Source organism: Theropithecus gelada, chromosome 11 (assembly GCF_003255815.1).
Source record: "Theropithecus gelada isolate Dixy chromosome 11, Tgel_1.0, whole genome shotgun sequence".
Lineage (NCBI taxonomy): Eukaryota > Metazoa > Chordata > Mammalia > Primates > Cercopithecidae > Theropithecus > Theropithecus gelada.
The window spans coordinates 97,495,504-97,518,464 of record NC_037679.1 but is presented as its reverse complement, the minus strand read 5'-3'; the positions used below and the strand labels follow the sequence as shown (position 1 = coordinate 97,518,464).

The following is a 22,961-nucleotide window of genomic DNA, read 5'->3' as shown; positions in this document are numbered from 1 at the left end:
CCTTACAGCTGGGTCAAGGATATGAGCGAGCCTCTTCTGAAAACAGCCAGGAAGGGAGAGGAATCCAAGGGGAGGAGCAGGTGTGGAAGACAAGACAGAAGGTGGATCAGGACCAGGCCTGGGAGGGGGAACAGGCACACAGAAGTGAAAGAATTCACCTGAGGTTACACGACTCCTCGAGCGGTGTCTTTAGCTTTGCGTTGTGCCACCTGCCTGGGTCAAGGAAGATGCCACAGCTGTTGTTCTGTGCACAAAGAGGGAAAGGAAGATGTTGGCTCTCAGCAATTCTATAGAACAGAAGATGGAGAGGCCACACGACAATAGGCACACACACCGTACATTGAAGAAGTGCATGCAAGCAGAATCGTGTGGGATATGCACACTTGCGTGGAAGAAAAACTGTTCCATTCACGCTGAGGTAGACCCTCCATCTACGACTCGTCTGTAGGGTGGGGGTGTGGGTACAAACTGAGGCGTGAATGGAGGGGAAACTGGAGCTCTGCTAGTGTAGAAAGATAATGGGATGTGCTCGCTTCAGCAGCACATATACTCAAATTGGAAGGATACAGAAAAGATTAGCATGGCCCCTGTGCAAGGATGACATGCAAATTCATGAAGTGTTTTTAAAAAAATTTTAAAAGAAGAAGAAGAAGAGGAGGAGGAGGAGGAAGAGGAAGAAGAAGGAAGATGGCGAGATATCCTGTAGGAGACCAGGGCCAGGAGGATGGAGGTCTCTCAAGAAGAGGGAAGCATGAGGAATCTCCAGCGTAGGGTGAGGGCGCTGGTTCCTGTATTCAGCTGTCACAGGGATGAGGGGAGCAGCTGGGAGGGTCAAGGGAGAGTGGCAGTACCTGCAGCTGGTGACTGGGGGAATCCAGGCCTGGGATGTGGCCTCTGCTGCTGGTGCCTAGCACCTTGAATGAGATAGCTTCAGTACGTACTGTGGGGGATGGGGGAGTCCCAAGGGCTGGGGGGTTGGGGTGGTTGGAGCTGATGACTGTGCAGCCATCACTGCAGTAGCACTGGGCTGGACAGCTGACCCTGCACATCCCTTTTCTCCTGCATTGAAGCCTTCTCTCCATGGATGGGAAGGCTAGAGTGGCTGTTGCAGCAGGGGCTCTGGAGGGCAGTGCTGTCCTGGGGAGCCCATGCATCCTTCTCTGGGGATGGGGAGTGGGGTGCAGTGAGAGACTCTGGATATGGATCCCTTGGGGAGGCAGCTCCCCTTCATCCTTGTCACCCCCAGATGGTTTACCTGCCTGGACAGCAAGATGATGGCTACACTAGCCCCCATTCTCTGGTATGCGTCACTTACACTTTGGTGTAAATATGTCACTGTGTAACCCCAAGGGTAGTGGCACTTGCTGCCTTGTCCTTAACTGAAGAATACAAGGCTTTGCTTCTAGTTAAGAGAATTTCAATCATCAGGTGAAGAGGCAGGGAGTAGTGCAAGTAATGATAGCCAGCATCTGTCAGGGCGCACTCCACTCCAGGTCCTCTGCTGAGTGTGCGTGCAATCTTCACAGAATTCCCAGCAGGAGGGAAATGCTCTTGGTGTTGCCTTGTGGGCTGGTCGATGTGGCTCATTTGCTGAAGGCTGGCGATTTGTATATACTCCCGCAGCTACTGATAGGTGGCATTTCATGCCTGGCCACTATGCAGCACTGCCTCCCAATTTTGGGTGGCATTTTAGGTTCCTCTAGAGCCTCTGAGGCAAGTGATTTGTCCATGAACTCAATGGCCTGGCTATGCTGGTGACCCTCTGCTTGGGCACTCACTGCCCATGGGGAACAGAACAGAGGCTCTGAGAGCTGCCTCCTCTCCCTGGCGGCCAGAGTAAAATGAGGGCAGAGGGAAGGCAGCTTGGGAAAGGGTAGGGTAGGGGGAAGCAGGAGGCTCACCCCCAGCTAGATGGTGGCTCAGGAAGCCCTTGAGAAAGATGGAGGTCCTTCTTGTTTTTGCTGGAAAGGTGAGTGTGGAAGGTCAGCTACATTTTATCCCCCTGGTACCTAAGTGGCCTCTAGTGGGAGTGCGTATTCAGCATGGAGCACAGGTTCCCACAGAGCAATGCCATCCCGTTGGCTGAGGCCTGGGGAGAGCGTGAGGGCCTGGAGATTGCTGATTCTGGCCCCTGGGCAGGCAGGGTTCTCTGGGTACTGCTTGCACCCTGGCCTCAGAGGCCTTGGCTACCACTATTGTTTCTTTCTTTCTGTCCTCCATGCAAACTCGGGTCAGTTATATCAGAGACCTTCACAGGGCGCCTGGATTTGACCACTAGGTCTCCTCACCTCTTGTCCTTCACCTCCTGCTGTACCTACAAGGTCTCCCTGATTCCCACCTGCCCATAATCATGGACACAGCCAGGATGTGCAGGGTGAGCCCCCAGGGACCCTGACAGCATGGATACTCTGATGACTGAGGGCGTTACACCAGGGAGAGGGAGCTGGGGGAGATTTCCCAGACAGCTGGTTGGGGGTTATGAAAGTGGCCTCATGGCTGATGCGGTGGCTTACACCTGTAATCCCAGCACTTTGGGAGGCTGAGGCGGGCAGATTGCTTGAGGTCAGGAGTTCAAGGTCAGCCTGGCCAGCATGGTGAAACCGAGTCTCTACTAAAAATACAGAAAAATTACGTGGGTGTGGTGGCACGTGCCTGTAGTCCCAGCTACTCAGGAGGCTGAGGCACGAGAATCCCTTGAACCTGGGAGGTAGAGGCTGCAGTGAGTCGAGATTGCACCATTGCACTCCAGCCTGGACGACAGAAAAAGATTCTGTTTCAAAAAAAAAAAAAAAAAAGAAAAGAAAAAGAAAAGAAAGAAAAAGAAAAAGAAAAAGAAAAAGAAAAAGTGGTCCTAGTCCCAGGCCAGGTGGGAGCAGCAGGCTCTAGGGGAGGAATTGCATCCTGTGGAAGAGCAGGGAGCCGCTGGAGGGGGTGGGGGTGAGGGAAGGGGCAGCCCCCACCCTCATCTCCGTCCTCTGCACGCTAGGGATACCAGGCCTCTTACTTGGGGTACTTAAGCCTAGACCAGATGTGATTCCTGCATCTTAGGGAGTGACATTAGGGTGGGGGAAAGGGACCAAAATGGCCATGCCTCTGCTTTCTCTTGGGATCTTGGGATCTGTGGTGGCCTCTAGGGGTTCCCTGCTGCCAATAAGTGGTCCAACCATGTTACAGGATTGGACCCCTGGCCGGGATGGCCTTTGTGCTTTAGAGTTGAGGCACTTCCTGCTTCTACCTGAGTTCGTTTTCAACATACAGGCGTGGGCACGTAGGAGTCAGGGTCATGTGGGAGCTGGTGGCCGAGGGGAGATGTGGGCAGTTGGGAGCGGTACACGGCTAGACGTTGTTGCTCTGCCTCCTCTTGGGATCCCCAGTGGGATGGAGCCCAAGTCCTGGGCAGCACATGGTCCTCTGCTTCACAGGACACACACCTGTACCCACCCTCCCCATCCACTTTCGCTCAGTTTATTTTGGGGAAAGGGCTCTGAATTGACCTTTGGTCTTTACAGACTCTCAGGGACCATCTGGAGTTCCAGCCAGAATCTGGGCCCGGCGGAGTGGGAGTGGGGCAGGGGCCTGCATTGGGCTGACTTAGAGAGCACAGTTATTCCATCTCATATGGAAATAAACATTTTGGATTCCTGATCACATCCCTGGGGTTTAAGACTCTGGCCAACCAAGTCAACTCCACAACTTTGTGTGTCCCTTGGAGGGTCTGGTGTGCAACCCACCTGTCTGTGGCCCTTGTCCCCTCCCCTGCCCTTTCTCCACTCACATCTTGTTCCCACTGGTGACTATCTCGTCCTTCCAAGGATGGGTGGAACCTGATTTGAATGAGGGGTAAGGGTCTTGTGAGGACGAGGACATGGGTTGGGAGTGTGTATGTGTGTGTGTGTGTGTGTGTGTGTGTGTGTGTGGTGGGAATGGAATATCCAAGAAGGTGGTGGAGGAGGGAGGATTGAATTTGGAGGATCCCTGGCTTCTGCTGCGGTGCATAGCGCCCCCTGCTGCCCGCAGGGGAAACAGCAGCTCCAGCCTCCCACAGCGGTCCCCTCCCCTCTGCCGGTCGAGCTCCCACCGTCTTGGAGATGCCTCTGAAGCTGCGTAGTCCACCTCTGATGCTTGTGTTCCGTTAGGGGGTCTCCAGGCCTCTTGGTGGGGTCTGGCCCCTGGAGGAGTGTGGTCGAGTGGAGGATGGGGACCTGCAGTGGTCATGATCTGGACGCCTACATCACTGGGAGTTTTGAGGGACTGAACCCACTTTAGCTTGGGTCTTAAAACCACCATGGTAAGAAGTGTCAAACTTTGCGGGGAAAATTAAAATGTATAAAAATACTTAGAAAAACCCACCATGGGGGCCTACAAGCTCCTGAGTCAAGGCCTCTGCCGAGACTCCACTGACCAGCATGGTCACTGAAGGGCATGGAGGACCGTCCTGTGGGAAGAGGCTTGGACGCGCACTGTAAACTCAAGAGCGAGGACACTGTTGATCTGGAGATGTGGGCGATGGGTGAGTACACACGGAGCATCCTCCTGTGCCTTGGAATGGGACAAGGTGGATTCCAGCAGCCCTCAGAGCTTCTGCTGGTTGGCTTTGCGAAGAAGGGGCTTTCCACTCTACTGGGGACATCTGCAGAGAGGTTGGGCAGGGAATAGGATATTCCATTCAACCCCGAGTTCCTTTTTTTTTTTTTTTTTCCTATTCCAAATTCATTCCAGAGTGTGTGGTAGGATCAGTATTGCACGCCTAGTTCTTGGCCACAGCCCTAGTGCCTGTCTTGTGTGCATGGGGGGCCCAGCCATGGCAGGAAGATGGGGCAAGAGTCTTCATCTGATGAGGGCCAGGGACTTTCCAACTCCCTCAACCCTTCCCCCGGGCTCTGTTCCCACCCTCACATTGAGCCCTCTTCTCTCTGACACTTGCCCCCCTAGGACTTTTATTCTGAAAGAGCCAAGGCCCCTGGAGGTGAAGAGGAGGCCCGAGGCTGGAGCTGGCCTTGTCCCTGAGCCAGCTCCACCCTTCTGGGCTGTTTTCCAAGGCAGCGACTCTGGGACCCTTGCTGTCCTCAGCTCTCCTCTTTATCTCTGGTCTCCAGCCTTTCTGGCCTTTCAGCAGAGGGTGCCTATAGCCAGGACTGCTGGGCTTCTCCCTCCTATGCCCTCAGACCCCTGTATTCCTGTCTTTTATTCCTGGACCTCGCATCCTCCGTCTACTTCCTTTTTCTGCTTTTTCTGGCTTTCTTGCTGCTTGCCCTTCCCAAAGCAGACAGGTCACCGTTCAGAAGCTCCCCGCCTCCCCCAGCATTGGAAAAAGGTCTTACCCCATCCCATCCCTCTTTCCCAACACGTAGGATGGAAGTATCAAATAGCCAGATGCCTTCAGATGTCAGAACTGTGGGGTCCGTTGAACCCTGTGTGGGTGGGGCTGTGTCTTGGGCCTGGTTTTGTTGAGTACATGAGGCTTTCTCGAGAATAAGGACAAAGAAATGGACAAAAAGCCTCTGCCGGTAGCCCTCGTTTAAACTCTTGAACCCCAGTCACAGTTTTCCAGAAGTCCATCAGGATAGAATTTTCACTAATCGCCAAATGCCCATAGCTTAGTTCTTTCTTAGAAGGAAAAGAAGAGGTCAAATGGACAGGAGGGAGGGGACATTGGTTGTTCTCAGGGGCTCCTTCCCTTTGCCTGCTTCTTTCATCTGGGAGGCCAGACCTTGACCTGGAAGTGAGGTCACTATTGGGCAGTGGTGTGTGAGAAAGGACTTTGGCCTGGGGGCTGCAAGTTACAAATTAACAAGGGGAGGGGTGAGGAGGGACCCAGAGGGAGGGTAGGTGGCCAGAGGCAGGGACAGCTGACCTGGCACAATCTGGGCTTGAAGGGGGCATGGCAGGAGGGTCTGTGGGCTGGTGCTGTCTGGAGGGGCCTCAGTTCCTCTCTGGCTATCTGACCTTCCTGAAGACCTGCTCGCACACTGCATCCCTTGCAGTCAGTTCCTGGGGAGAGAGGGGAAGTAAGGGGGAGCGAGAAAGCGGGCTTTTGCCAGCCAGAGCCCCTTCCTCAAGGTCCTTGACCTCCATTTACTCCTTCCGGATACAGCAACTTCAGTGTTTGATGTATGGGCAATTGTATCATTATTCCACATCCTCAACTTTCCACCCCTCAGGAAGGAAGGTGGCTGGGTCAGGGGATGTGAAATGGCTGAAGCCTCCATTGCTCCAGTGATGATTTATGGGCATTCATCCGACTCATAGCCAGGGCCCACCTTGGCCACTCTGTTTCTTCCTCTCCCCACTCCTCCCAGTGCTTTTGCTTTCCCTCCCTGGTCAATTCCTTGGACAGGGAGTGGGGCTGGGCTGGGGGAAGAGTGGTGGACCTATCTGGTTTGGACAAGGGAATGCCGCATAGCTGCAGGCCCTTCTCCCAGACACCCAGCCCCTACCCCATTTACCAGATACAGCATCTCTCCCTCCAGCCAGTGTCTCCAGCCCCGGTTAGGGACCTCCCCTTTCTGCACACACACCAGCTGCTCCTCCTCCCAGGTTACTATGGTCTATAGGGAAAGAGGGAATAAAGACATTGGGAGGCAGGACGCTCAAAATGCTTCCCAACTCACTCTGAGTGGGCTCCCCTTTTACTCCGCAGCAGATACTGTCTGCTCCAGCCCCTCCACTGAGCGAGGGAGCTGCTCTGATTCAGCAGGACTCCCTTTTCCCCTTCGGTTTTTTTTTTTTTTTTTTTTTTTTTTTTGATGAGACAAGGTCTTGCTCCATCACCCAGGCTGGAGTGTAGTGGCAGGATCTCGGCTCACTGCAAACTCTGCCTCCTGGGTTCAAGTGAGTCTCATGCCTCACCTACCCGAGCAGCTGGGATTACAGGCATGCACCAACATGTCCGGCTAACTTTTATATTTTTAGTAGAGACAGGATTTCTCCACGTTGGCCAGGCTGGACTCAAACTCCTGAGCCCAAGTGATTTGCCCGCCATGGCTTCCTAAAGTGTTGTGACTATAGGCATGAACCATCACACCCAGCTTCCCACTCCTAAAGGTCACCGAGGGGGGCCCAAAGTTGTCTACAGTGACCTTTGGGTGAGAGCAGGGGTGGTAGCAGAATAAGTAGAGGTGAAATTGGGGAGGGCATTTATGAAGAATGGAGACTTTTTCCACTGAATACTTCTGGCTGACCTAGAGGGACTTTTGAGAAAAAAGAGAGATTGGTTGGAAATCCTACCAGGTAATCTCATTTCTCCTCTTTCTCGGTTTCAAGAATAGCTGAAGTATCCTTAGAAATAAAGAGTCAACCCCTCTGGGCCTGAGCATTCAATCAACCTTACTGAGTTTTCCCATAGGAGAGGCCCCAAACAAGGAGCTCAGAGTCTTGAACGGATAGAGGAGCAGTAAATAGGTAACTGTGACACCAGGCAGTGGGGCAGGCAGAGTGAAATCTTTAAGGAAGTTGGGAGTTAATTAGATTGGAGAGAATGGGAAATTTCTAGCAAGGAAAGAAACAGCTAGAAATAGCGGTAAAAGAGAAAGGCAATTAGTTCCGAAGGGCTCTAACCTAGAGTATATGTGGTGCAGGCAATTGAAGAGCTGATTCACAGAGACCCCTTGTATGCTGAGTTAAGTGTAATAGATGATGTAATGTAATAGATCATCACTGAAAGGGTGTAAGTCAGAGAGTGACATGGTCACATTTATATTTTAGGTAGACCCTGTGGCTACAGCATGCAGATTAGAGGAGGGTTAAGACTGAGAACCAGCTGGGTGCAGTGGCTTACACCCTTAATCCCAGCATTTGGGAGGCTGAGGCAGGAGAATCACTTGAAGTCAAGAGTTTGAGACCAGCCTGGGCAACACAGTGAGAACCCAACTTTAGCAAAAACAAACAAACAAACAAGCAAAAAACCAATTTCAGGCACCAGGTGAGAAATGAAGGCCTGAATTAGGGTGGTGATAGAGAAAGGTTAGGAGGGAACACAGGAGAGCCATTTAGAAGAGTGATGCTCAACAGAAATAAAATGGGTCAGGAGCCATATTAGACAAGTAAAGATAAATAGGGGAAATTAATTTAAATAATATATTTTAGTTAACCAAAAATATTCAAAATATTATTGTTTCAGCATGCAACCAATATAAACATTTCCAAAATGCTTCTTTTGTATTTGGCATTGTCTGAAAGTCCACTTACAGCATCTAGATTTGGACTAGTTATATTTCAACTATTCAATGGCCATCTGAAGTTAGCAGCTGCTATACTGGGTAATGCAGAAAAGTTACAAAGGTTTCTTGGCCAATTAGATGTGGTGGTGGTGGGGTGTGGGTGGGTGTGTGTGTGTGTGTGTGTGTGTGTGTGTGTGCTAGGAGCCTAGAAGTAAGGAAACAAGAGATATTGATTATGACTCCCAGGTCTCTGGCCTGGCTGATTATTGCCATTAGTGGAGACAGTAGATATAAAAGTGGGGTAGATTTGGATAGGAAGACGGTGAATTTGAGTTTGACCTTGGGCCTTCAAATGGAAATTGGTTCCAGGACCCCCACCCCACCAAATCTGCTGAATAAAATGGCTTAGTATCTATAGAGAACCTACGTATATTCCCCTGTATACTTTATTATTATTATTTTGATACAGAGTCTTGCTCTGTCACCCAGGCTAGAGTGCAATGGCGTGATCTTGGCTCACTGCAACCTCTGGCTCCCGGGTTCAAGTACATCTAATTCTCCTGCCTCAGCCTCCCAAGTAGCTGGGATTACAGGCATGAGCCACCATGCCCAGCTAATTGTTGTATTTTTGTTTTTTTGTTTTTTTTGAGACAGAGTTTTGCTCTTGTTGCCCAGGCTGGAGTGCAGTGGCGTGATCTTGGCTCACCGCAACCTCCGCCTCCCAGGTTCAAGTGATTATCCTGCCTCAGCCTCCTGAGTAGCTGGAATTACAGGCATGTGCCACCATGCCTGGCTAATTTTTTGTATTTTTAGTAGAGATAGGGTTTCTCCATGTTGGTCAGGCTGGTCGCGAACTCCCAACCTCAGGTGATCTGCCTGCCTTGGCCTCCCAAAGTGTTGGGATTACAGGCGTGAGCCACTGCGCCCAGCCTAATTTATGTATTTTTAGTACAGACGAGGTTTCACCATGTTGGCCAGGCTGGTCTTGAACTCCTGGCCTCAAATGATCTGCCTGCCTCAGCCTCCCAAAGTCCTGGAATTATGGGTGGACTTTTGGTGGAATTATGGGTGGACACCACGCCCAGCCTTTTCCCATATGCTTTAAATAATCTCTGGATTACTTGTAATACCTAATGCAATGCAAATGCTCTGTAAATAGTTGCTATACTGTGTTATTTTTTATTTGTATCATTTTGTATTTTTTTTATTTTTATTTTTCCCAAATATTTGCCATTTGCAGTTTGCTGAAGCTGTGGATGCAGAACCCATGAATATGGAGGGCCAACTGTATTTTGTAGGCAGTTGAAAACATTGCCCTGGAGCTCAGGAGATGGCTCTGGCTGGAGAATTCATGCCAAGGGCAGCCTATAGATGGAAGCAGAAGGCATGGGTGTAGATTTAGCCTATGGATAGTGGGCAGACAAAAGGGAGAAAACATTAAGAACAAAACTCTGGGGAGAAAACTCCAGTTTAAAGAATTAATAGGAGGATTAGGATCTGCAAAGAGGCTAAGAAGGAATATGTAAGAAGTAGAAAGAAATGCAGGAGAGTGAAGTTATTGATGCTAAAGTAAAAGAGACTCTGGGTGACCAACAGTGTCACAGGCTAGAGAGTGGGCAAATGTTTGCTCTTCGGTCTGGGTGTCTCTGTTCTTTGCCCTTTGGGCTGGTGAGAAGAGAGGGCAGGGAAGAAGTGGGGGAGAGACGGGGAGCACCAGGACCTGTTAGTTCTGGAGACTGGTATCCTGGGGACTGCGTTCCCTGCTCTGGTGACCATTCCCCTCCTCCCCCCTGCTCTGGATGGGGAAGGTCACTTTGTTTTGCCCCATGTTGTTAAGAGTCTCCTGTAATGCCTTCTTCTGGCCACCGCCCAGCCAGGGGAAACGTACCTGGCATTTCCGTCCGTCCACACTCCTGAGGTCCTCCTCAAACTCCACTCCCACATCGAACTGCACAGTGTAGTTTCGGAAGGTGCTGAGCGTCCTCACCGTCATGTGGTTGCCCTGGTGGTCGATCTCCTTGTCGGGCTTCAGTAGCAGCGCGATCTTCCGCACAGCCAAGCTGATGTCTGTGGGGGCTGCCTCTTAGTAGGGGTGCTGCTAGCCAGCCAGGAGCTCCTCTGCCAGCAGCAGCCCCTCAGGGCTGTGAGTTTCCCTTCCTTGGGTCTGGGACTGTGGATTCACCCCCCTCCTTCCAATGCCTGGTTAGAAATGGATCCCAGGTCAGGCGCCAGCCGCCTGAGCCTTTCCACAGTGCCCAACCCCGGGCATTCCCTCTTCTCCATGGGACCAAGAGGCAGGAAGAAAGAGGGGAGAAAGGGAGTGACAGGGGTCTGGGAGGGCGAGGCCATTACTTAAGGCTTGCAGGTAGTCCTCCATGTTCTTCTGTGAGACAAAGCAGTAGTAGCCAGTGAGGTTGGGAGGCATTGTGTGGATCAAGGTTTCAGGAGAATACAGGAGACAGGGTGAGGAAGGAGGGGGCGTTGTCTGGCAGGTGAGGCTGAGAGACTCAGGCCAGCCGGCACACACAGAGACAGGATGTGTAACGGCCTGGTTACCAGGGCTTTTTATAAGGCTGGGGCCCTGTTGCAATAAGAGTCCCTATCAGACTTTCTCCCTCCCCCTATGGTGAGTTTGGGGGTGGTGTCTCCAGCCTGAAGAAGGGGCAGGGATTTGGCAAAGTTGTGTCTGACCTTGGCTTTTCCTGAGGAAAGAACCTGGAGCAGGATCTGGGGCTGTCAGTAATCCAAAACTCGAACCATCCAAAGGCCAGTTTTGGCCTCCACCTCATTTTTGGCAGGCTTGGGAACCCTCCCAGGGCCTGAGGGTCAGTCTTTCCTGGGAGGCACCTGAGGCTGGTCTGGCTGTGTGAGGTGGAGATGAGTTCCAGCAATATCCTGAGATCCTGGGACTGAGTGATGTTGGAAGATGTGAGGGGAGGGGTGAGGACAGCCAGCTGCCCAGAAGCCACCATGAAGAGCACCCTGTAGGCCTGGCCCCCAAAGCTCCCTCAGGCAATGTGCTCAACTGGGACCCCAAAGTGGCTTTCCAGACTCTTGGTCCTAAGGAGCCTTTAGGAGGGAGGCGGAGCCCGAGGGCTGCTGAGTTCAAAGTCCGGAACAGACAGCCAGAGAGGAGTTTGTTGGCTATTCTGGAAAATTTTATTCTCTTTGGCTTGGGACCCTGAGGGTTTTCTCTCCCTCTGAGTCATCGATGAGACCATAACCCCCAGTCTCCAGCCCTAGGACAGCCCATGCTTTCCAGATGTATTTCTGTGAAGGTGGGGTGGAGGCGCCTAAATAATATTGTGCCCCGCCCCCAGCTGCCCAGTTCTGTCTCGAACCTGCCCTCGTCCCGGGCTTCAGAATCCCCTGGGCTTGGTTCATCACGGTTTAAGGTGAAATTCGGGGCGAAGGAGGGAGGCAGGTAGGCGGGAGGAGGCGACCGGTCCCTACAGGTGCGCGCGCGAGGGGTGCACGACGTCCTATCCCTCCTCGGGTCCCAGAGCCTCGTTACCGCCCTGCGATTTCCTCGCAGACCTGGGCTACAAATGCCAGGATTTCTCAGACTCAGACTGAGGGTTTTACTTCACTGCTCCCAGAGGGCACGCAGCAGGGATCTGTGGATGGAAGGGGCTGTGGAAAGAGGTTAATGCAGAGTTTGGGGGGCGGGGTGACGCGGCGCCACCCCTCCTGGCCGCCCTCAGGTCCCGCTGACGTCTCTCTTCTCCACCCCCTGGCTTCTGGCTTCTTTCTCCCCACGTCCCTCTTCTTTCCCACCCCCTCCGTGGCTCTCCAGCTTCCTCCCCAGCCCCGCAGTTCCTCGGCTCCCCCAAATTGCAGCCAGGGGAAGGAGCCCTGAAGCTCTCCAGCCCCGACGCCCCAGTCCCATTGGCTCCCTCCCCCGCTGCAGCACCTGGTACCCCCCAGTCACCTGATTGGCCGGCGGCGCCATCAATCGTTGCCCGGCTGTGCTGACGTCATCCTGCAGTAGCGGGGTTGGGGTGGGAGTGAGAGAGTGAGGACGCTGGGCTGGGGGAAACTGGAAGCCACTGCAAGTCCCCCGCCTCAGCTACCCAGATTGGGATCTGCCCAGGCCCGCTTTATGGACTCGTGTGGGCGGTAGGCTCCTTTAGGTCCCTGCCCTGCTGTCCCCCGCTCCTTAGAGACCCCCTGTATCCCTCCCGCAAGGTGGAATCCGCAGGCTGGAGGCTCCCAGGGGAGGCAAACGCCTGGCCCTGCCCTGCCCCACGCCGCACCATGACCCTCCTGCTGCTGCCCCTTCTGCTGGCCTCTCTGCTCGCGTCCTGCTCCTGTAACAAAGGTGAGTGAGGTGGGGGTGGGGGTCCTGAAAGAGGGGTGTCGGGCAGCGCCGTGCGCGGTAGGGGTGGGAAGGAGGTGTCGAGGCTCCCTGGCACCTGACAAGTGTCTGGTCCTCTTCTGATCACCCGCCTTCCCATCCATGTTCTCAGACCTGCTCCGTCTCCTCTCCCTCTCTTCCTCCCAGCTACACCTTCCTTTCCGGTCCATCTCTACCCATGCGTTTCTCTTGCTGGTCATCTTGCTCCCATTTGGTCTCCATTGCCGTCCTGTGGTCTCTATTCTCCCCCTCCCCCAATTTCTGCACGCCGGTGGCTACCTCGGGTCTGGGAAGGATTGCCCCCGGGCGGGTGACAAACGTCTCCCAGCGGCTCTCCCTTTCACTGGCGCATGCTAAGGGTGTGTGGCAGATCCATCTGCTTCGCCTCCATCCCATCCTGGGGAGAAAGTATTTGCTGCAGTTCAGCAATTCGGAGCACGTATGTTTTTGCGTGTGCCTCTGCATTCATACCCTTATGCCTGCATCAGCTGGGCTGTGGGTTACCAGAGCTGCCCTCTCTGGCAGACAGCGGATACATTCAGCTGGGCGGGGCTGTCGGACGAACGGAGAGAGAGGACGTGGGGGGTGGGGGGCCTTGCGGGCAGAGGGCTCAGGTAGGTGGAAACGGATGGAGACTGGCAGGAAAGGGCAGAAGTGGGTGTGTGGGGGGCGCTAAATGAGTACTGAGAGGGAAAGCTGAGAAGGAGAAGACCGGAGATGAGGCGTGGGAGGGGGTGAGGAGGGGATGGAAAAGGGTAAAGGTGGAGGCAGAAAAAAGAGGGAAGAATGAGAGGAAAGTCAGGAAAAGAGTGAGTCAAGGAGGAGCCCGAGAGCCTAGGAGTGAAAGGGAGCAAATGCAGAGACCGCAGGGGGCCAGGAGGAGAGGAGACAGAGGCTCAGCGACCTGGGGAGACAAGCAGGGTGGGAGCGGGAGCTGCGCAGAAGGCGCCCAGCCCTGCCCTTCCATCGCGCTCTGTTCCTCTCCTGCATCTCTGACCTCAGCCTCCCCTCTTAGCCTCCTGCCACTTCCTGTACCGCCTCCTGTGCACCATCTTGTGGCTTTCTCCTCGGCATTCAGGAAGGGGTTATGGTGGTCATCAGTAAGAAAGCCTTCCCATGCCACAGGCTTGCTGGGGTGTGGTTGGAGGAGAGAATGGAAATCAGGGTTTCTTGCTCACCGTGAGATACTGGGGATGAGGTTCCTTTTGGTGACTCAGTTTCCTTCTGCCTCATGGGTGTGCTTTGGGAGCCTGGGTGTTGGCTTGATGGGATTAGATAGAGCAAGTGTGGAGGCTGGGTTGGGGGGTGATGTGGAAGAGGAGGAAACATGCTTCCCCACAGTCCCTCACCAGCCTGAATTTGGTAGAAGATGGGGAGATTGGGAGTCTGATGAGTCCGGCATCCATTCTGAATTGGCTGGTGGTTGAAGGGAAGGGGGTGGGGTAGATAAGAACTGGGATTGAGTTCTGTATAAAAAGTGGGTTTCAGGGAGTGTGGTTTGATGGTCTGGTGGAGGACATAGAAATGTGCCGGTTTCCAATGTGTTCTCCTGGGTGTGGGGGTGGGAAGCAGGGACAGGATTTGTCATGTTTCTAGGGCAGCCCGATAATCCCTCAGGATGACGGCTCTGCTGGGTCCAGTTGCTCGGCATTGATTCCCCTGCTCCATTCCTGCCCCTCTCTGCCCCCTCCCTGTGTCCTATATATCTTCACTTCTCTCCTTTCTCCCCATCCTGTGTTCTGGGAGAATGGCCTCAAGTTGGGGCTTGGCTGGGAGAAGTGCAGAGTGAAGGAATCAGGATTGAAGTGAGTTAGGAGGAGGATAAGCAATCAGGATCCCAGGAAACTTCTACCTCTTTTTCTAGTTTCAATTCTGTCCTTAATCTATCCCTTCCCTTTCCAGGGCCTTCTCACGGCCCACCACTGCTCCCTGAAGTTCCCAGTCTCCATTCTCTAGCATGTGAAATCCCCAAAGAACATTCTCCACATCCTGACCATGGTTCCCAGGGAGATAGTGATCCCCTCCTTCTCACCCCCAGGGCAGGTAGTTTCCATGGGAACTGTCTACCCTACTATAGGAGAAGGCTATGACCTTCCGCAGACCCTCTGACTCCTTTAGTAGCTGATTTCTTGTCCTCAACCACCCGCCTCCTGTAAGGTGCTCGTATAGGGGGTGGAAAGGGTGAGGGTGCTGAGGTGTGAGTTGTCTGGGTCAACAAGGGTTGTTGTGGGAGTAGAGGCCCTGCTCACAGGTGCTTCCTCTCCTCTCCCTGGGGTGGGGCCAGCCAACAAGCACAAGCCATGGATTGAGGCAGAGTACCAGGGCATCGTCATGGAGAATGACAACACGGTCCTGCTGAACCCACCACTCTTTGCCTTGGACAAGGATGCCCCGCTGCGCTATGCAGGTAATTGGGATTGGGGGATGGCAAGGCAGGATAGGACAGAGAAAAGTGGATGGGAGGGCCAAAATCAAGGGAGGGAGGGAAGGTCCTGGGAGCAATGAGAAAGTAAGGGAAGAGGCCTTGGGAAAATAAAGGTGGGCTCAAGGAGGGAAATGGGCTCCATTGAAGAATGGAGATTGAGTCAGGGGTGCCAGAAAAGGACATGGCCAGGCAAGGGTTAAACACATCATGATTTTGTCAGATCTCAGGCCTGGAGGCTCTGGGAGGTTGCTGCTCAGGGAAGCTGGGCTTGGAGTTGTGTGTTTGATCATTAATGCTTTTATGCCTACAGGAGAAGGGACAGGGCTTCGGGAGGAGAGGTGGAGCTGGACCCCAGGTGGGGAGGCTGAGGGTGGGGAAGGAGACAGCAGCCTCACTCCTCCCCTTCTCCCCTTTGCCAGGTGAGATCTGTGGCTTCCGGCTCCATGGGTCTGGGGTGCCCTTTGAGGCCGTGATCCTTGACAAGGCGACAGGAGAGGGGCTGATCCGGGCCAAGGAGCCTGTGGACTGCGAGACCCAGAAGGAGCACACCTTCACCATCCAGGCCTATGACTGTGGCGAGGGCCCCGACGGGGCCAACACCAAGAAGTCCCACAAGTGAGCCAGTCCTTATCTCCTGCCCCATGTGTTGCGGGGTCCTCCTCCCTTCTCCCAAGCCCACCGTCCTCTGTCAGTGCGGTCATCAAATGTCCACCCCCACCCGCTGCTGTTCCTAGGACTTAGGGAACCCCATCCCCTGCTGTTCCTAGGATTTAGGGACCTTCAGGCAAGGTGACAGAAACGTATAGTAGACTTCAGTGGATCTAATCTTGGTTTTGCCTCTCGTGACCTTGGGCAGCCTAGCCTCTCTGGACTTGCTTTTCCTTATCTGTAAAATGGAGATTGTGATGACACCTACTTCATAAGGTTGCTGTGAAGATTCCAGGAGATGGTTTGTGTTGAAAGCATGCACCACAGTGCCTGATACACGGTGAAGGGCTCAGTACATGGGCGTAATGACGAGGAGGAGAGCAAGAAGGAAGAGGATGAATACACTCAGCACACATCCAGATTCCTTTCCACTGCCCCCTCCAGTCTATTTGCAGTGTATACCACATACACGATCCCTAACATATACATATAGCTCTAGGTGAGGGTGGGCAGGGGATGGTTGTAGCAAGAAAGAGGCTCGGGTCTGGGACACCTACGCCTGTTGCCAGCTAACTTCTTAATTTGAGAAAAAGAGAAAGATCTTCAGTCAGGATGCCTGAGCCACTAAGAGACACTAGAGATAAAAATGCTCTTTGTGACTCAGTTTCCCATTTGAAGATAGGACCCTTGCCTCTGGGGCCTGGGAGCCTGCGTCTTGGCTGGGGGCAGGGCTCAGTATGAAGGGCCTCGACCCAGCTCTGCTTGCCCTGGCGCATGACTACGGAGGGGCCACATGCACGGGAGGCAGCGCTGCCCACACGTGCTCTTCAGATGTGTCAGATGACTTGTGACCTTTGTACAAATGCCATTTCCCTTCTTATGGCTGGTTTTAATTTGGCTTTTACTCTGCATCTTCCTCGGTTATCCCCCTGGAGCTGACTGTTGTGAAGGAAGGCCCTGCTGGATTTTATGCCTTAGCCCTCCTCTTGCATCCTTACCCATAGCATTCTGCACAGAAGTCATCAAAGTCAGCTCCTGAGTACCCCTGGGGCTTATTCCTTATCCCCTACCTCAGTCGCCTTTCTTCGGGCCCTCCCCCTGGTGTTGTCCTCTCCCTGGCATGGCTCTGATGCAGCTTGGTGCTCTGTGGGGTGGCGAGGAGTGTGCTGGCTGCCTCAGTCTCAGGGATAGACGGGCAGGCTGCCTCCTGCTCTGGCTCCTGGTCGGGATTCCTGCTTGTTCCTTTCTGGCATATGGGTGTACCGTGTCGAGGCTGTACCTTGGTGTACAGTATTGAGGCTGTATCTCGTTGTGCCCATATTGAGGCTGTTTGTTGGTGTACAGTATCGAAGCTGTATCTCGGTGTATGGTATCGAATCTGTCCCTCTGTGTGTCATATCAAGGCTGTATCTTGATGTACCGTATCGAGGCTGTACCTCGGTGTGCTGTATCAAGGCTGTATCTCGATGTATAATATCGAGGCTGGCTGACGTGTCCCCATCCCTCCTCCCCTCTGGTATGTGCAGGGCCACTGTGCACGTGCGGGTCAACGATGTGAACGAGTTTGCCCCAGTGTTTGTGGAGCGGCTGTACCGTGCGGCTGTGACAGAGGGAAAGCTGTATGATCGTATCCTGCGGGTAGAAGCCATTGATGGTGACTGCTCCCCCCAGTACAGCCAGATCTGCTACTACGAGATTCTCACACCCAACACCCCTTTCCTCATTGACAACGATGGTGAGTCCGCCCCTGGCTTCCCTGGCCACCCAGTTCCCCTTGTGCACCCACCTCCCTCAGGACAACCCGGGGTTCCACTCTCCACTTTCACCCCTCAGACCCTCGCCTCACCCTTCTTCCCAAATGGAGCCTTCCCTTCCCAGACGCCTTTTCCCAGCGTCTTGCTGCCTAACCTGCCTGCTGCCCGATGAACTCGCACATCCTCCCCTCTCTGCCCTGGGCTTTCTCCAGTGCTCTAACGCTCTGTCCTCCTGACCCCACCCCAGGGAACATTGAGAACACAGAGAAGCTGCAGTACAGTGGTGAGAGGCTCTATAAGTTTACAGTGACGGCTTATGACTGTGGGAAGAAGCGGGCGGCAGATGACGCCGAGGTGGAGATTCAGGTGAAGCCCACCTGTAAACCCAGCTGGCAAGGTGAGAGCTCAGCGCTGGGCCCTGTCTTGTGAATCCTCTTTTTTCTTCGTCTCTCTTTCTGTCCCTTCTGATAATCATGGGGGCTAGGCTAGGGCTTGGAGGATATTGGGGCAGATTTGCAGCTATCTCCTCTAGCCGGGCCATCCTGCCAGGAGTCCCAAACTGTCCATGGACATGGCAAGAGGAGCATGGAGAGGGGAGGCTGCTTTACCCTTCTCTCTCCCCGTCACCCTCTCTGTCTCACCCATGCAGGCTGGAACAAAAGGATCGAATATGCACCAGGCGCTGGGAGCTTGGCTTTGTTCCCTGGTATCCGTCTGGAGACCTGTGATGAACCACTCTGGAACATTCAGGCCACCATAGAGCTGCAGACCAGCCATGTGGCCAAGGGCTGCGATCGTGACAACTATTCAGAGCGGGCGCTGCGGAAACTCTGCGGTAGGTGTGCTCCCAACACTGCCTCAGGCCCATCCCTTCCCATCTAACCTCTGTCCAAACTTCTCCAAGACTCTGCTTTATGTCACCTCTGGCCATCCTCAGGTGTTTATCCATAGAGGTTGTGACACATGGTTACCTTCTGTGGCCCAAAAGACAGGTACATATGTCTTTGGCAAAAACGCATAGTCGTTGCACCAGACAGTCACGAGATGCATGGTGGAACGATGGTGGGGAGAGATGAAGAGCTGGAGAATGGGTTCACTGTAGAGATACTCTTAGAAGAGAGTTCATCCCTCTCTTGTCTTTGAAAGGCCACAAGAGGTGGCGAGATATGCTGCAGGAAATCTTTTCCCATCAGTCCCTCTTTCCCTGCCTCCTGCCCATTTCACCATCTGCTGCTTCTTGGCTCTGACACTTGTGCCTCCTGGGGCTCCCACAGGTGCTGCCACTGGGGAGGTGGATCTGTTGCCCATGCCCGGCCCCAATGCCAACTGGACAGCAGGACTCTCGGTGCACTACAGCCAGGACAGCAGCCTGATCTACTGGTTCAATGGCACCCAGGCTGTGCAGGTGCCCCTGGGTGGCCCCAGTGGACTGGGTTCTGGGCCCCAGGACAGCCTCAGTGACCACTTCACCCTGTCCTTCTGGATGAAGCATGGCGTAACTCCCAACAAGGGCAAGAAGGAAGAGGAAACCATCGTATGTAACACTGTCCAGAATGGTGAGCCTCCCCTCCAGGCACTAGCCACTAGCCAGAGAGGGAAACCGGCTTCTTTTCCTGCCTCTGTCACTGCCCATTGTGTGACTGTGAACAGGTCACTTTCCTTGTCTTCATTTGTGAGGTGCAAGTGCCAGGTGTGATATGTCTTGATTCTGTGCTTTATCCCGAACATGACATGTTGGATCCTACTGCGTCAGAGTGCAATGGGATTCCTCGCTGCTACTCTCATTTTCAGTTGCCCAATCAACTTCCCTGTGTCCCACCATGTGGTAGGCTGCCCCCACCCCCTATCTCCACTCCCATTAAAACCCCTCCATTGCAATGGGAAAGCCTGGGTAATGGTGTGCCCCATTCTTTCATCTTCCCATTTTGGGACTGGTTGGCCCCATCTCCGAGCCCTGTTCTTCCCTCAACTGCAGGGCTTACTCCACTGGCGAGGGCTCAGTCTTGACCTGCTCTTTCATTTCTAGCCACTTCTCCAACCTCATTTCTCTTGACCTTGACAACTCTTTTGAAAAGGGTTGTCACCCATGATGTATGTATTAACCAAAGGACTGATGAAGAGCTGGTGAGGGAGTGGGCCCGCTGACGCTCCCCCCTCAGCCAGCCAGGGTGCCTCAGAAGCCCAAGTTATCACTTGGACTGGAGTGTGTGTGTGTGTGTGTGTGTGTGTGAGAGAGAGAGAGAGAGAGAGAGAGAAACGCTAGAGAATGAGGGAATGAGAGAGGATTAAGAGAATCCAGCGTCCTCTCCTTCCTGCTGCTTTGAACTTGTTCTGGCCTCAGCCTCTGTACTTGACCCCGTCCCCTTCCTGTGCCCTCAGAGGATGGCTTCTCTCATTACTCGCTGACTGTCCACGGCTGTAGGATTGCCTTCCTCTACTGGCCCCTGCTTGAGAGTGCCCGCCCAGTCAAGTTCCTCTGGAAGCTGGAGCAGGTGAGGCCAGAGCCAGGCTCCTGCGAGGGCTGAGTAGATGTGACTCACTTTTAGGAAAGGACCTTCTCTGGGCAGGGTCAGCATTTTCTGGGTTCCCCTTGCGCTCTCTTTGCTTCTCCACTTTCAGCCCCTGACCATTCTACTCCCAGGTCCTCTTGTTCCCTTTTCCCAAGGCTTGTTCCCTGCAGAAAGCACTTCTGGATTAAAAAAAAAAAAAAAAAAAAAAAAAAAGAACAAATGACTACTAACAGCAAACTCGACCAACCATCTATTTCCTCCCTGTTTTATTCCATCGCTCTTTAAATAGGACTCTAACAGTATATGTCCCTGACTTTCAGGCAGTTAGCCTGTTGTAATCAAGATAAGTCATTCTGAGGTACACAGATTGGGTTTGAGTCTTGCCAAGGGAATTTGCTGGCTATGAAATCTTCGTTAATACGTGTAAACTTCAGGGTTAAAAAAACCCTGTTAAATAGGGATAGAAAGAATTCTGTATCCCAGAGTCGTTAGGATTAAATGATGTAATAGACCCTTGTAGACTGAAAAGCACTCCCTCTGTATATGTTAATTCTCACTATTAGCAGCCCTGATTATGGAGGGATAAATAAAAATGGATAAAATATTTAAAATCCTCTCTTGAGCCAAGAGTTGCAGCCTCTTTATTATTTATTCTCCAGGCTGACCGCAAGGACCAGTGAGGACTAATTTGAGTTTTCACTCCTTCTGTTTCTCTTGTAAGTCCTAGTGGAGTGGCTGAGTAAGCAAATGGAAAAAAAAAAAAAGCAGAACAGAGAAAGAGAAGTGCCCAGATAATTTATAAACTAGATAATTGAGGGCTATCTACAAAAGCTTTGCTGTCTGTGGCACTCTTTTAAAGAGACAGTCTGCCATTTGCTGCTTCTTGATTTCCGCACCCCCCGACACGTTGCAAATATTGATAATGTCACCCTTGCTATCTTTCTTTAATTCAACCTCATTTAATCAGCCAGTATCTATTAAATACAACTAAGTCTCTGTCATTCAGCTAGGTTCTGGGGGTACAATGAATGAAACAAAATCTTTGCCATCATTGAACTTACATTTTAGTTGGGGAGATAAATTTTTAAAAAGTAAATAGACATGTAAAAACGATAAATTGTGATAAATGCTCTGAAAGTAGCAAGCAAGGGACTGGGGCAGAGCATGGGGGGAGGCAAGGAGAGGAGAAGTCACCTTGGATTGGATGCTCCTGGGGGACCTGACTGAGGCGGAATTTAAGCCTAGTGCTAAAGGATGAGAAACAGCTGCCTGTGGGAAGAGAGTGGGAAGGTTCCAGGAAGAGAGAAGAGCAGATGCAAAGGCCCTGAGGCAAGAAAGAGCTCAGCATGTCCCAAGCATGGAAAGAGGGCCAGTGAGGTTGGAGTACAGTGAACAAGGCTGGAGATAAGTTGCAGAGATGGACAGTGATCAGGTTGTACAGTGGACTTTTTCAGCAGAGTTAGTCTCGATTTTTGTCATATGAGAGGTGGGAAGTGTTTTTTGAAGGATTTAAAGCAGAGGCATGACCTGATCAGATTTTTACATATATATATATATATTTTTTTTTTTCTTTTTTGAGATGGAGTCTCACTCTGTCGCTAGGCTGGAGTGCAGTGGTGTGATCTTGGCTCACTGCAACCTCTGCCTCCCGGGTTCAAGCAATTCTCCTGCCTCAGCCTCCCTAGTAGCTGGGACTATAGGCACAACCAATTTTTGTATTTTTAGTAGAGACGGGGTTTCACCATGTTGGCCAGGATGGTCTTGATCTCTTGACCTTGTGATTCGCCTGCCTCGGCCTCCTAAAGTGCTGGGATTACAGGCGTGAATCACTGTGCCTGGCCAGATTTACATTTTAACAAGATCCCCTTGGCAACTGTGGGATGGATGTATTGAAGAGATCTAATGGAGACAGTAAACAGGACTGTTGCAACAGTCTTCATGAAAGGGGTTGGGGACATGACTGATGTGTGGCAATGGAGACGGAGAGTCCTGCACAGAAACCTGCAGCTTGTAACTCTGTTTGGACCTGGGATCAACAGCACCTGCTGATGGACTGGATGTGGAGGCTGAGGGAAAGGGTAGATCAAAGTTGTTTCCTGTGTCAGCCGCTTGAGCAGCTGGATGGATGATGGAGCATTTATACTGCCTGGGGAGAAACTGAGGGAGTTGGGAAAGGGCATGGACTTGCATCTTACATGTGTTAAATGTGAGATACTTGTGGACATCCAAGCAGAGAACCTGGCATTCAGAGGAGAATTCTGGGCTGGAGATGCAGATTTTGGAGTTACCAGTGTATAACTATGGTACCCAAACCCATGGCAACAGATGAGGTGACTTCTAGGAAGAGAGTGTAGAGAGGAAAGAGAAGAGGGCCTAGGTCTGAGCCTTGAGGAACTCCAATATTTGGAACTGGATGAGGCAGAGTACTCTCTGCCTCTTTTTCCTCTGACCATCCCCCATTCCATCTTGGCTGGCCCTAGGAGAGACTGCAAAGGGAAGCAATATTTATTTTAGTGCTTAATGGTGGGTTAGAAGCTACCCTAGAGATAAACTGTAATCCCAGCTACTTGGGAGGCTGAGAGGATCACTGGAGGCCAGGAGTTTGAGACTAGCCTAGGCAACATAGTGAGAGCTCATCTCTAAAAAATAAAAAAATTAGCTGGATGTGGTGGCACATACCTGTAGTCCCAGCTACCCCAGAGGCTGAGGTGGGAGGATTGCTTGAGCCCAGGAGTTTGAGGCTTCAGTGAGCTATGATTGCATCACTGTACTCCAGCCTGGGGGACAGAAGAAAACCCCATCTCTAGAGTTTCCAGTGCCTTACATACATACGTAATACATAAGTTTTTGCGGGAAATTTATTCATGACAGTGTGTTACTCCTCTTAGGAATATTTATAGCTTTAATTTTCCCTGAAGACTGGAATCTTTGCTACTAGGCTGATTACCTGATAGATTTTGGACAAGGATGTTATTCCTTGAGCTGGATAGGCAGCAAAGCACTAGTAAGCCCTATTGGTAGAACTGGGAATAAAGGGACTGTCCCCTGTCTCCCAGGAGACGGGGCAGTGCCTGGGGTTAGCTCTCTGAAGAGGAATTACCTGAGAGG

At 52.4% G+C, this 22,961-nt stretch overlaps 2 protein-coding genes and 1 non-coding gene across 5 annotated transcripts in view; 2 read left to right on the top strand and 1 right to left on the bottom strand.

The window, feature by feature from the left end:
• The first annotated feature begins 525 nt into the window (after positions 1 to 525).
• On the top strand, positions 526 to 636 carry LOC112635601. Its single transcript, XR_003121948.1, has one exon. It is a non-coding gene; the product is annotated as a U6 spliceosomal RNA (small nuclear RNA).
• Positions 637 to 5,499: 4,863 nt separating this feature from the next.
• On the bottom strand, positions 5,500 to 11,789 carry RBP5 (retinol binding protein 5). Of its 2 annotated transcripts, XM_025401827.1 has the most exons (5): positions 11,501 to 11,789; positions 10,851 to 11,068; positions 10,048 to 10,226; positions 6,447 to 6,548; positions 5,500 to 5,991 (listed from the first exon to the last, which is right to left on the bottom strand). In XM_025401827.1, exons 3-5 carry the CDS (start codon positions 10,150 to 10,152, stop codon positions 5,938 to 5,940), a joined length of 261 nt encoding a protein of 86 aa, XP_025257612.1. In that variant the 5' UTR covers positions 10,153 to 10,226; positions 10,851 to 11,068; positions 11,501 to 11,789; the 3' UTR covers positions 5,500 to 5,937. The 2 variants fall into 2 exon arrangements, with proteins under 2 accessions (XP_025257612.1, XP_025257611.1); XM_025401826.1 differs by lacking the exons at positions 10,851 to 11,068; positions 11,501 to 11,789 and adding an exon at positions 10,512 to 10,746.
• CLSTN3 (calsyntenin 3) overlaps positions 11,305 to 22,961 on the top strand; it is a 29,306-nt gene continuing 17,649 nt past the window's right edge. Inside the window, exons 1-9 of one of the 2 annotated variants that reach the window (XM_025401820.1) lie at positions 11,488 to 11,583; positions 12,348 to 12,480; positions 14,801 to 14,923; positions 15,361 to 15,556; positions 17,116 to 17,324; positions 17,591 to 17,740; positions 17,993 to 18,178; positions 18,618 to 18,899; positions 19,723 to 19,835. In XM_025401820.1, coding sequence (XP_025257605.1) covers positions 12,417 to 12,480; positions 14,801 to 14,923; positions 15,361 to 15,556; positions 17,116 to 17,324; positions 17,591 to 17,740; positions 17,993 to 18,178; positions 18,618 to 18,899; positions 19,723 to 19,835 — 1,323 coding nt within the window. In that variant the 5' untranslated portion in view covers positions 11,488 to 11,583; positions 12,348 to 12,416. Of the gene's footprint in view, positions 12,481 to 14,800; positions 14,924 to 15,360; positions 15,557 to 17,115; positions 17,325 to 17,590; positions 17,741 to 17,992; positions 18,179 to 18,617; positions 18,900 to 19,722; positions 19,836 to 22,961 lie in introns of both variants that reach the window. The other variant, XM_025401819.1, reaches the window with a different exon arrangement.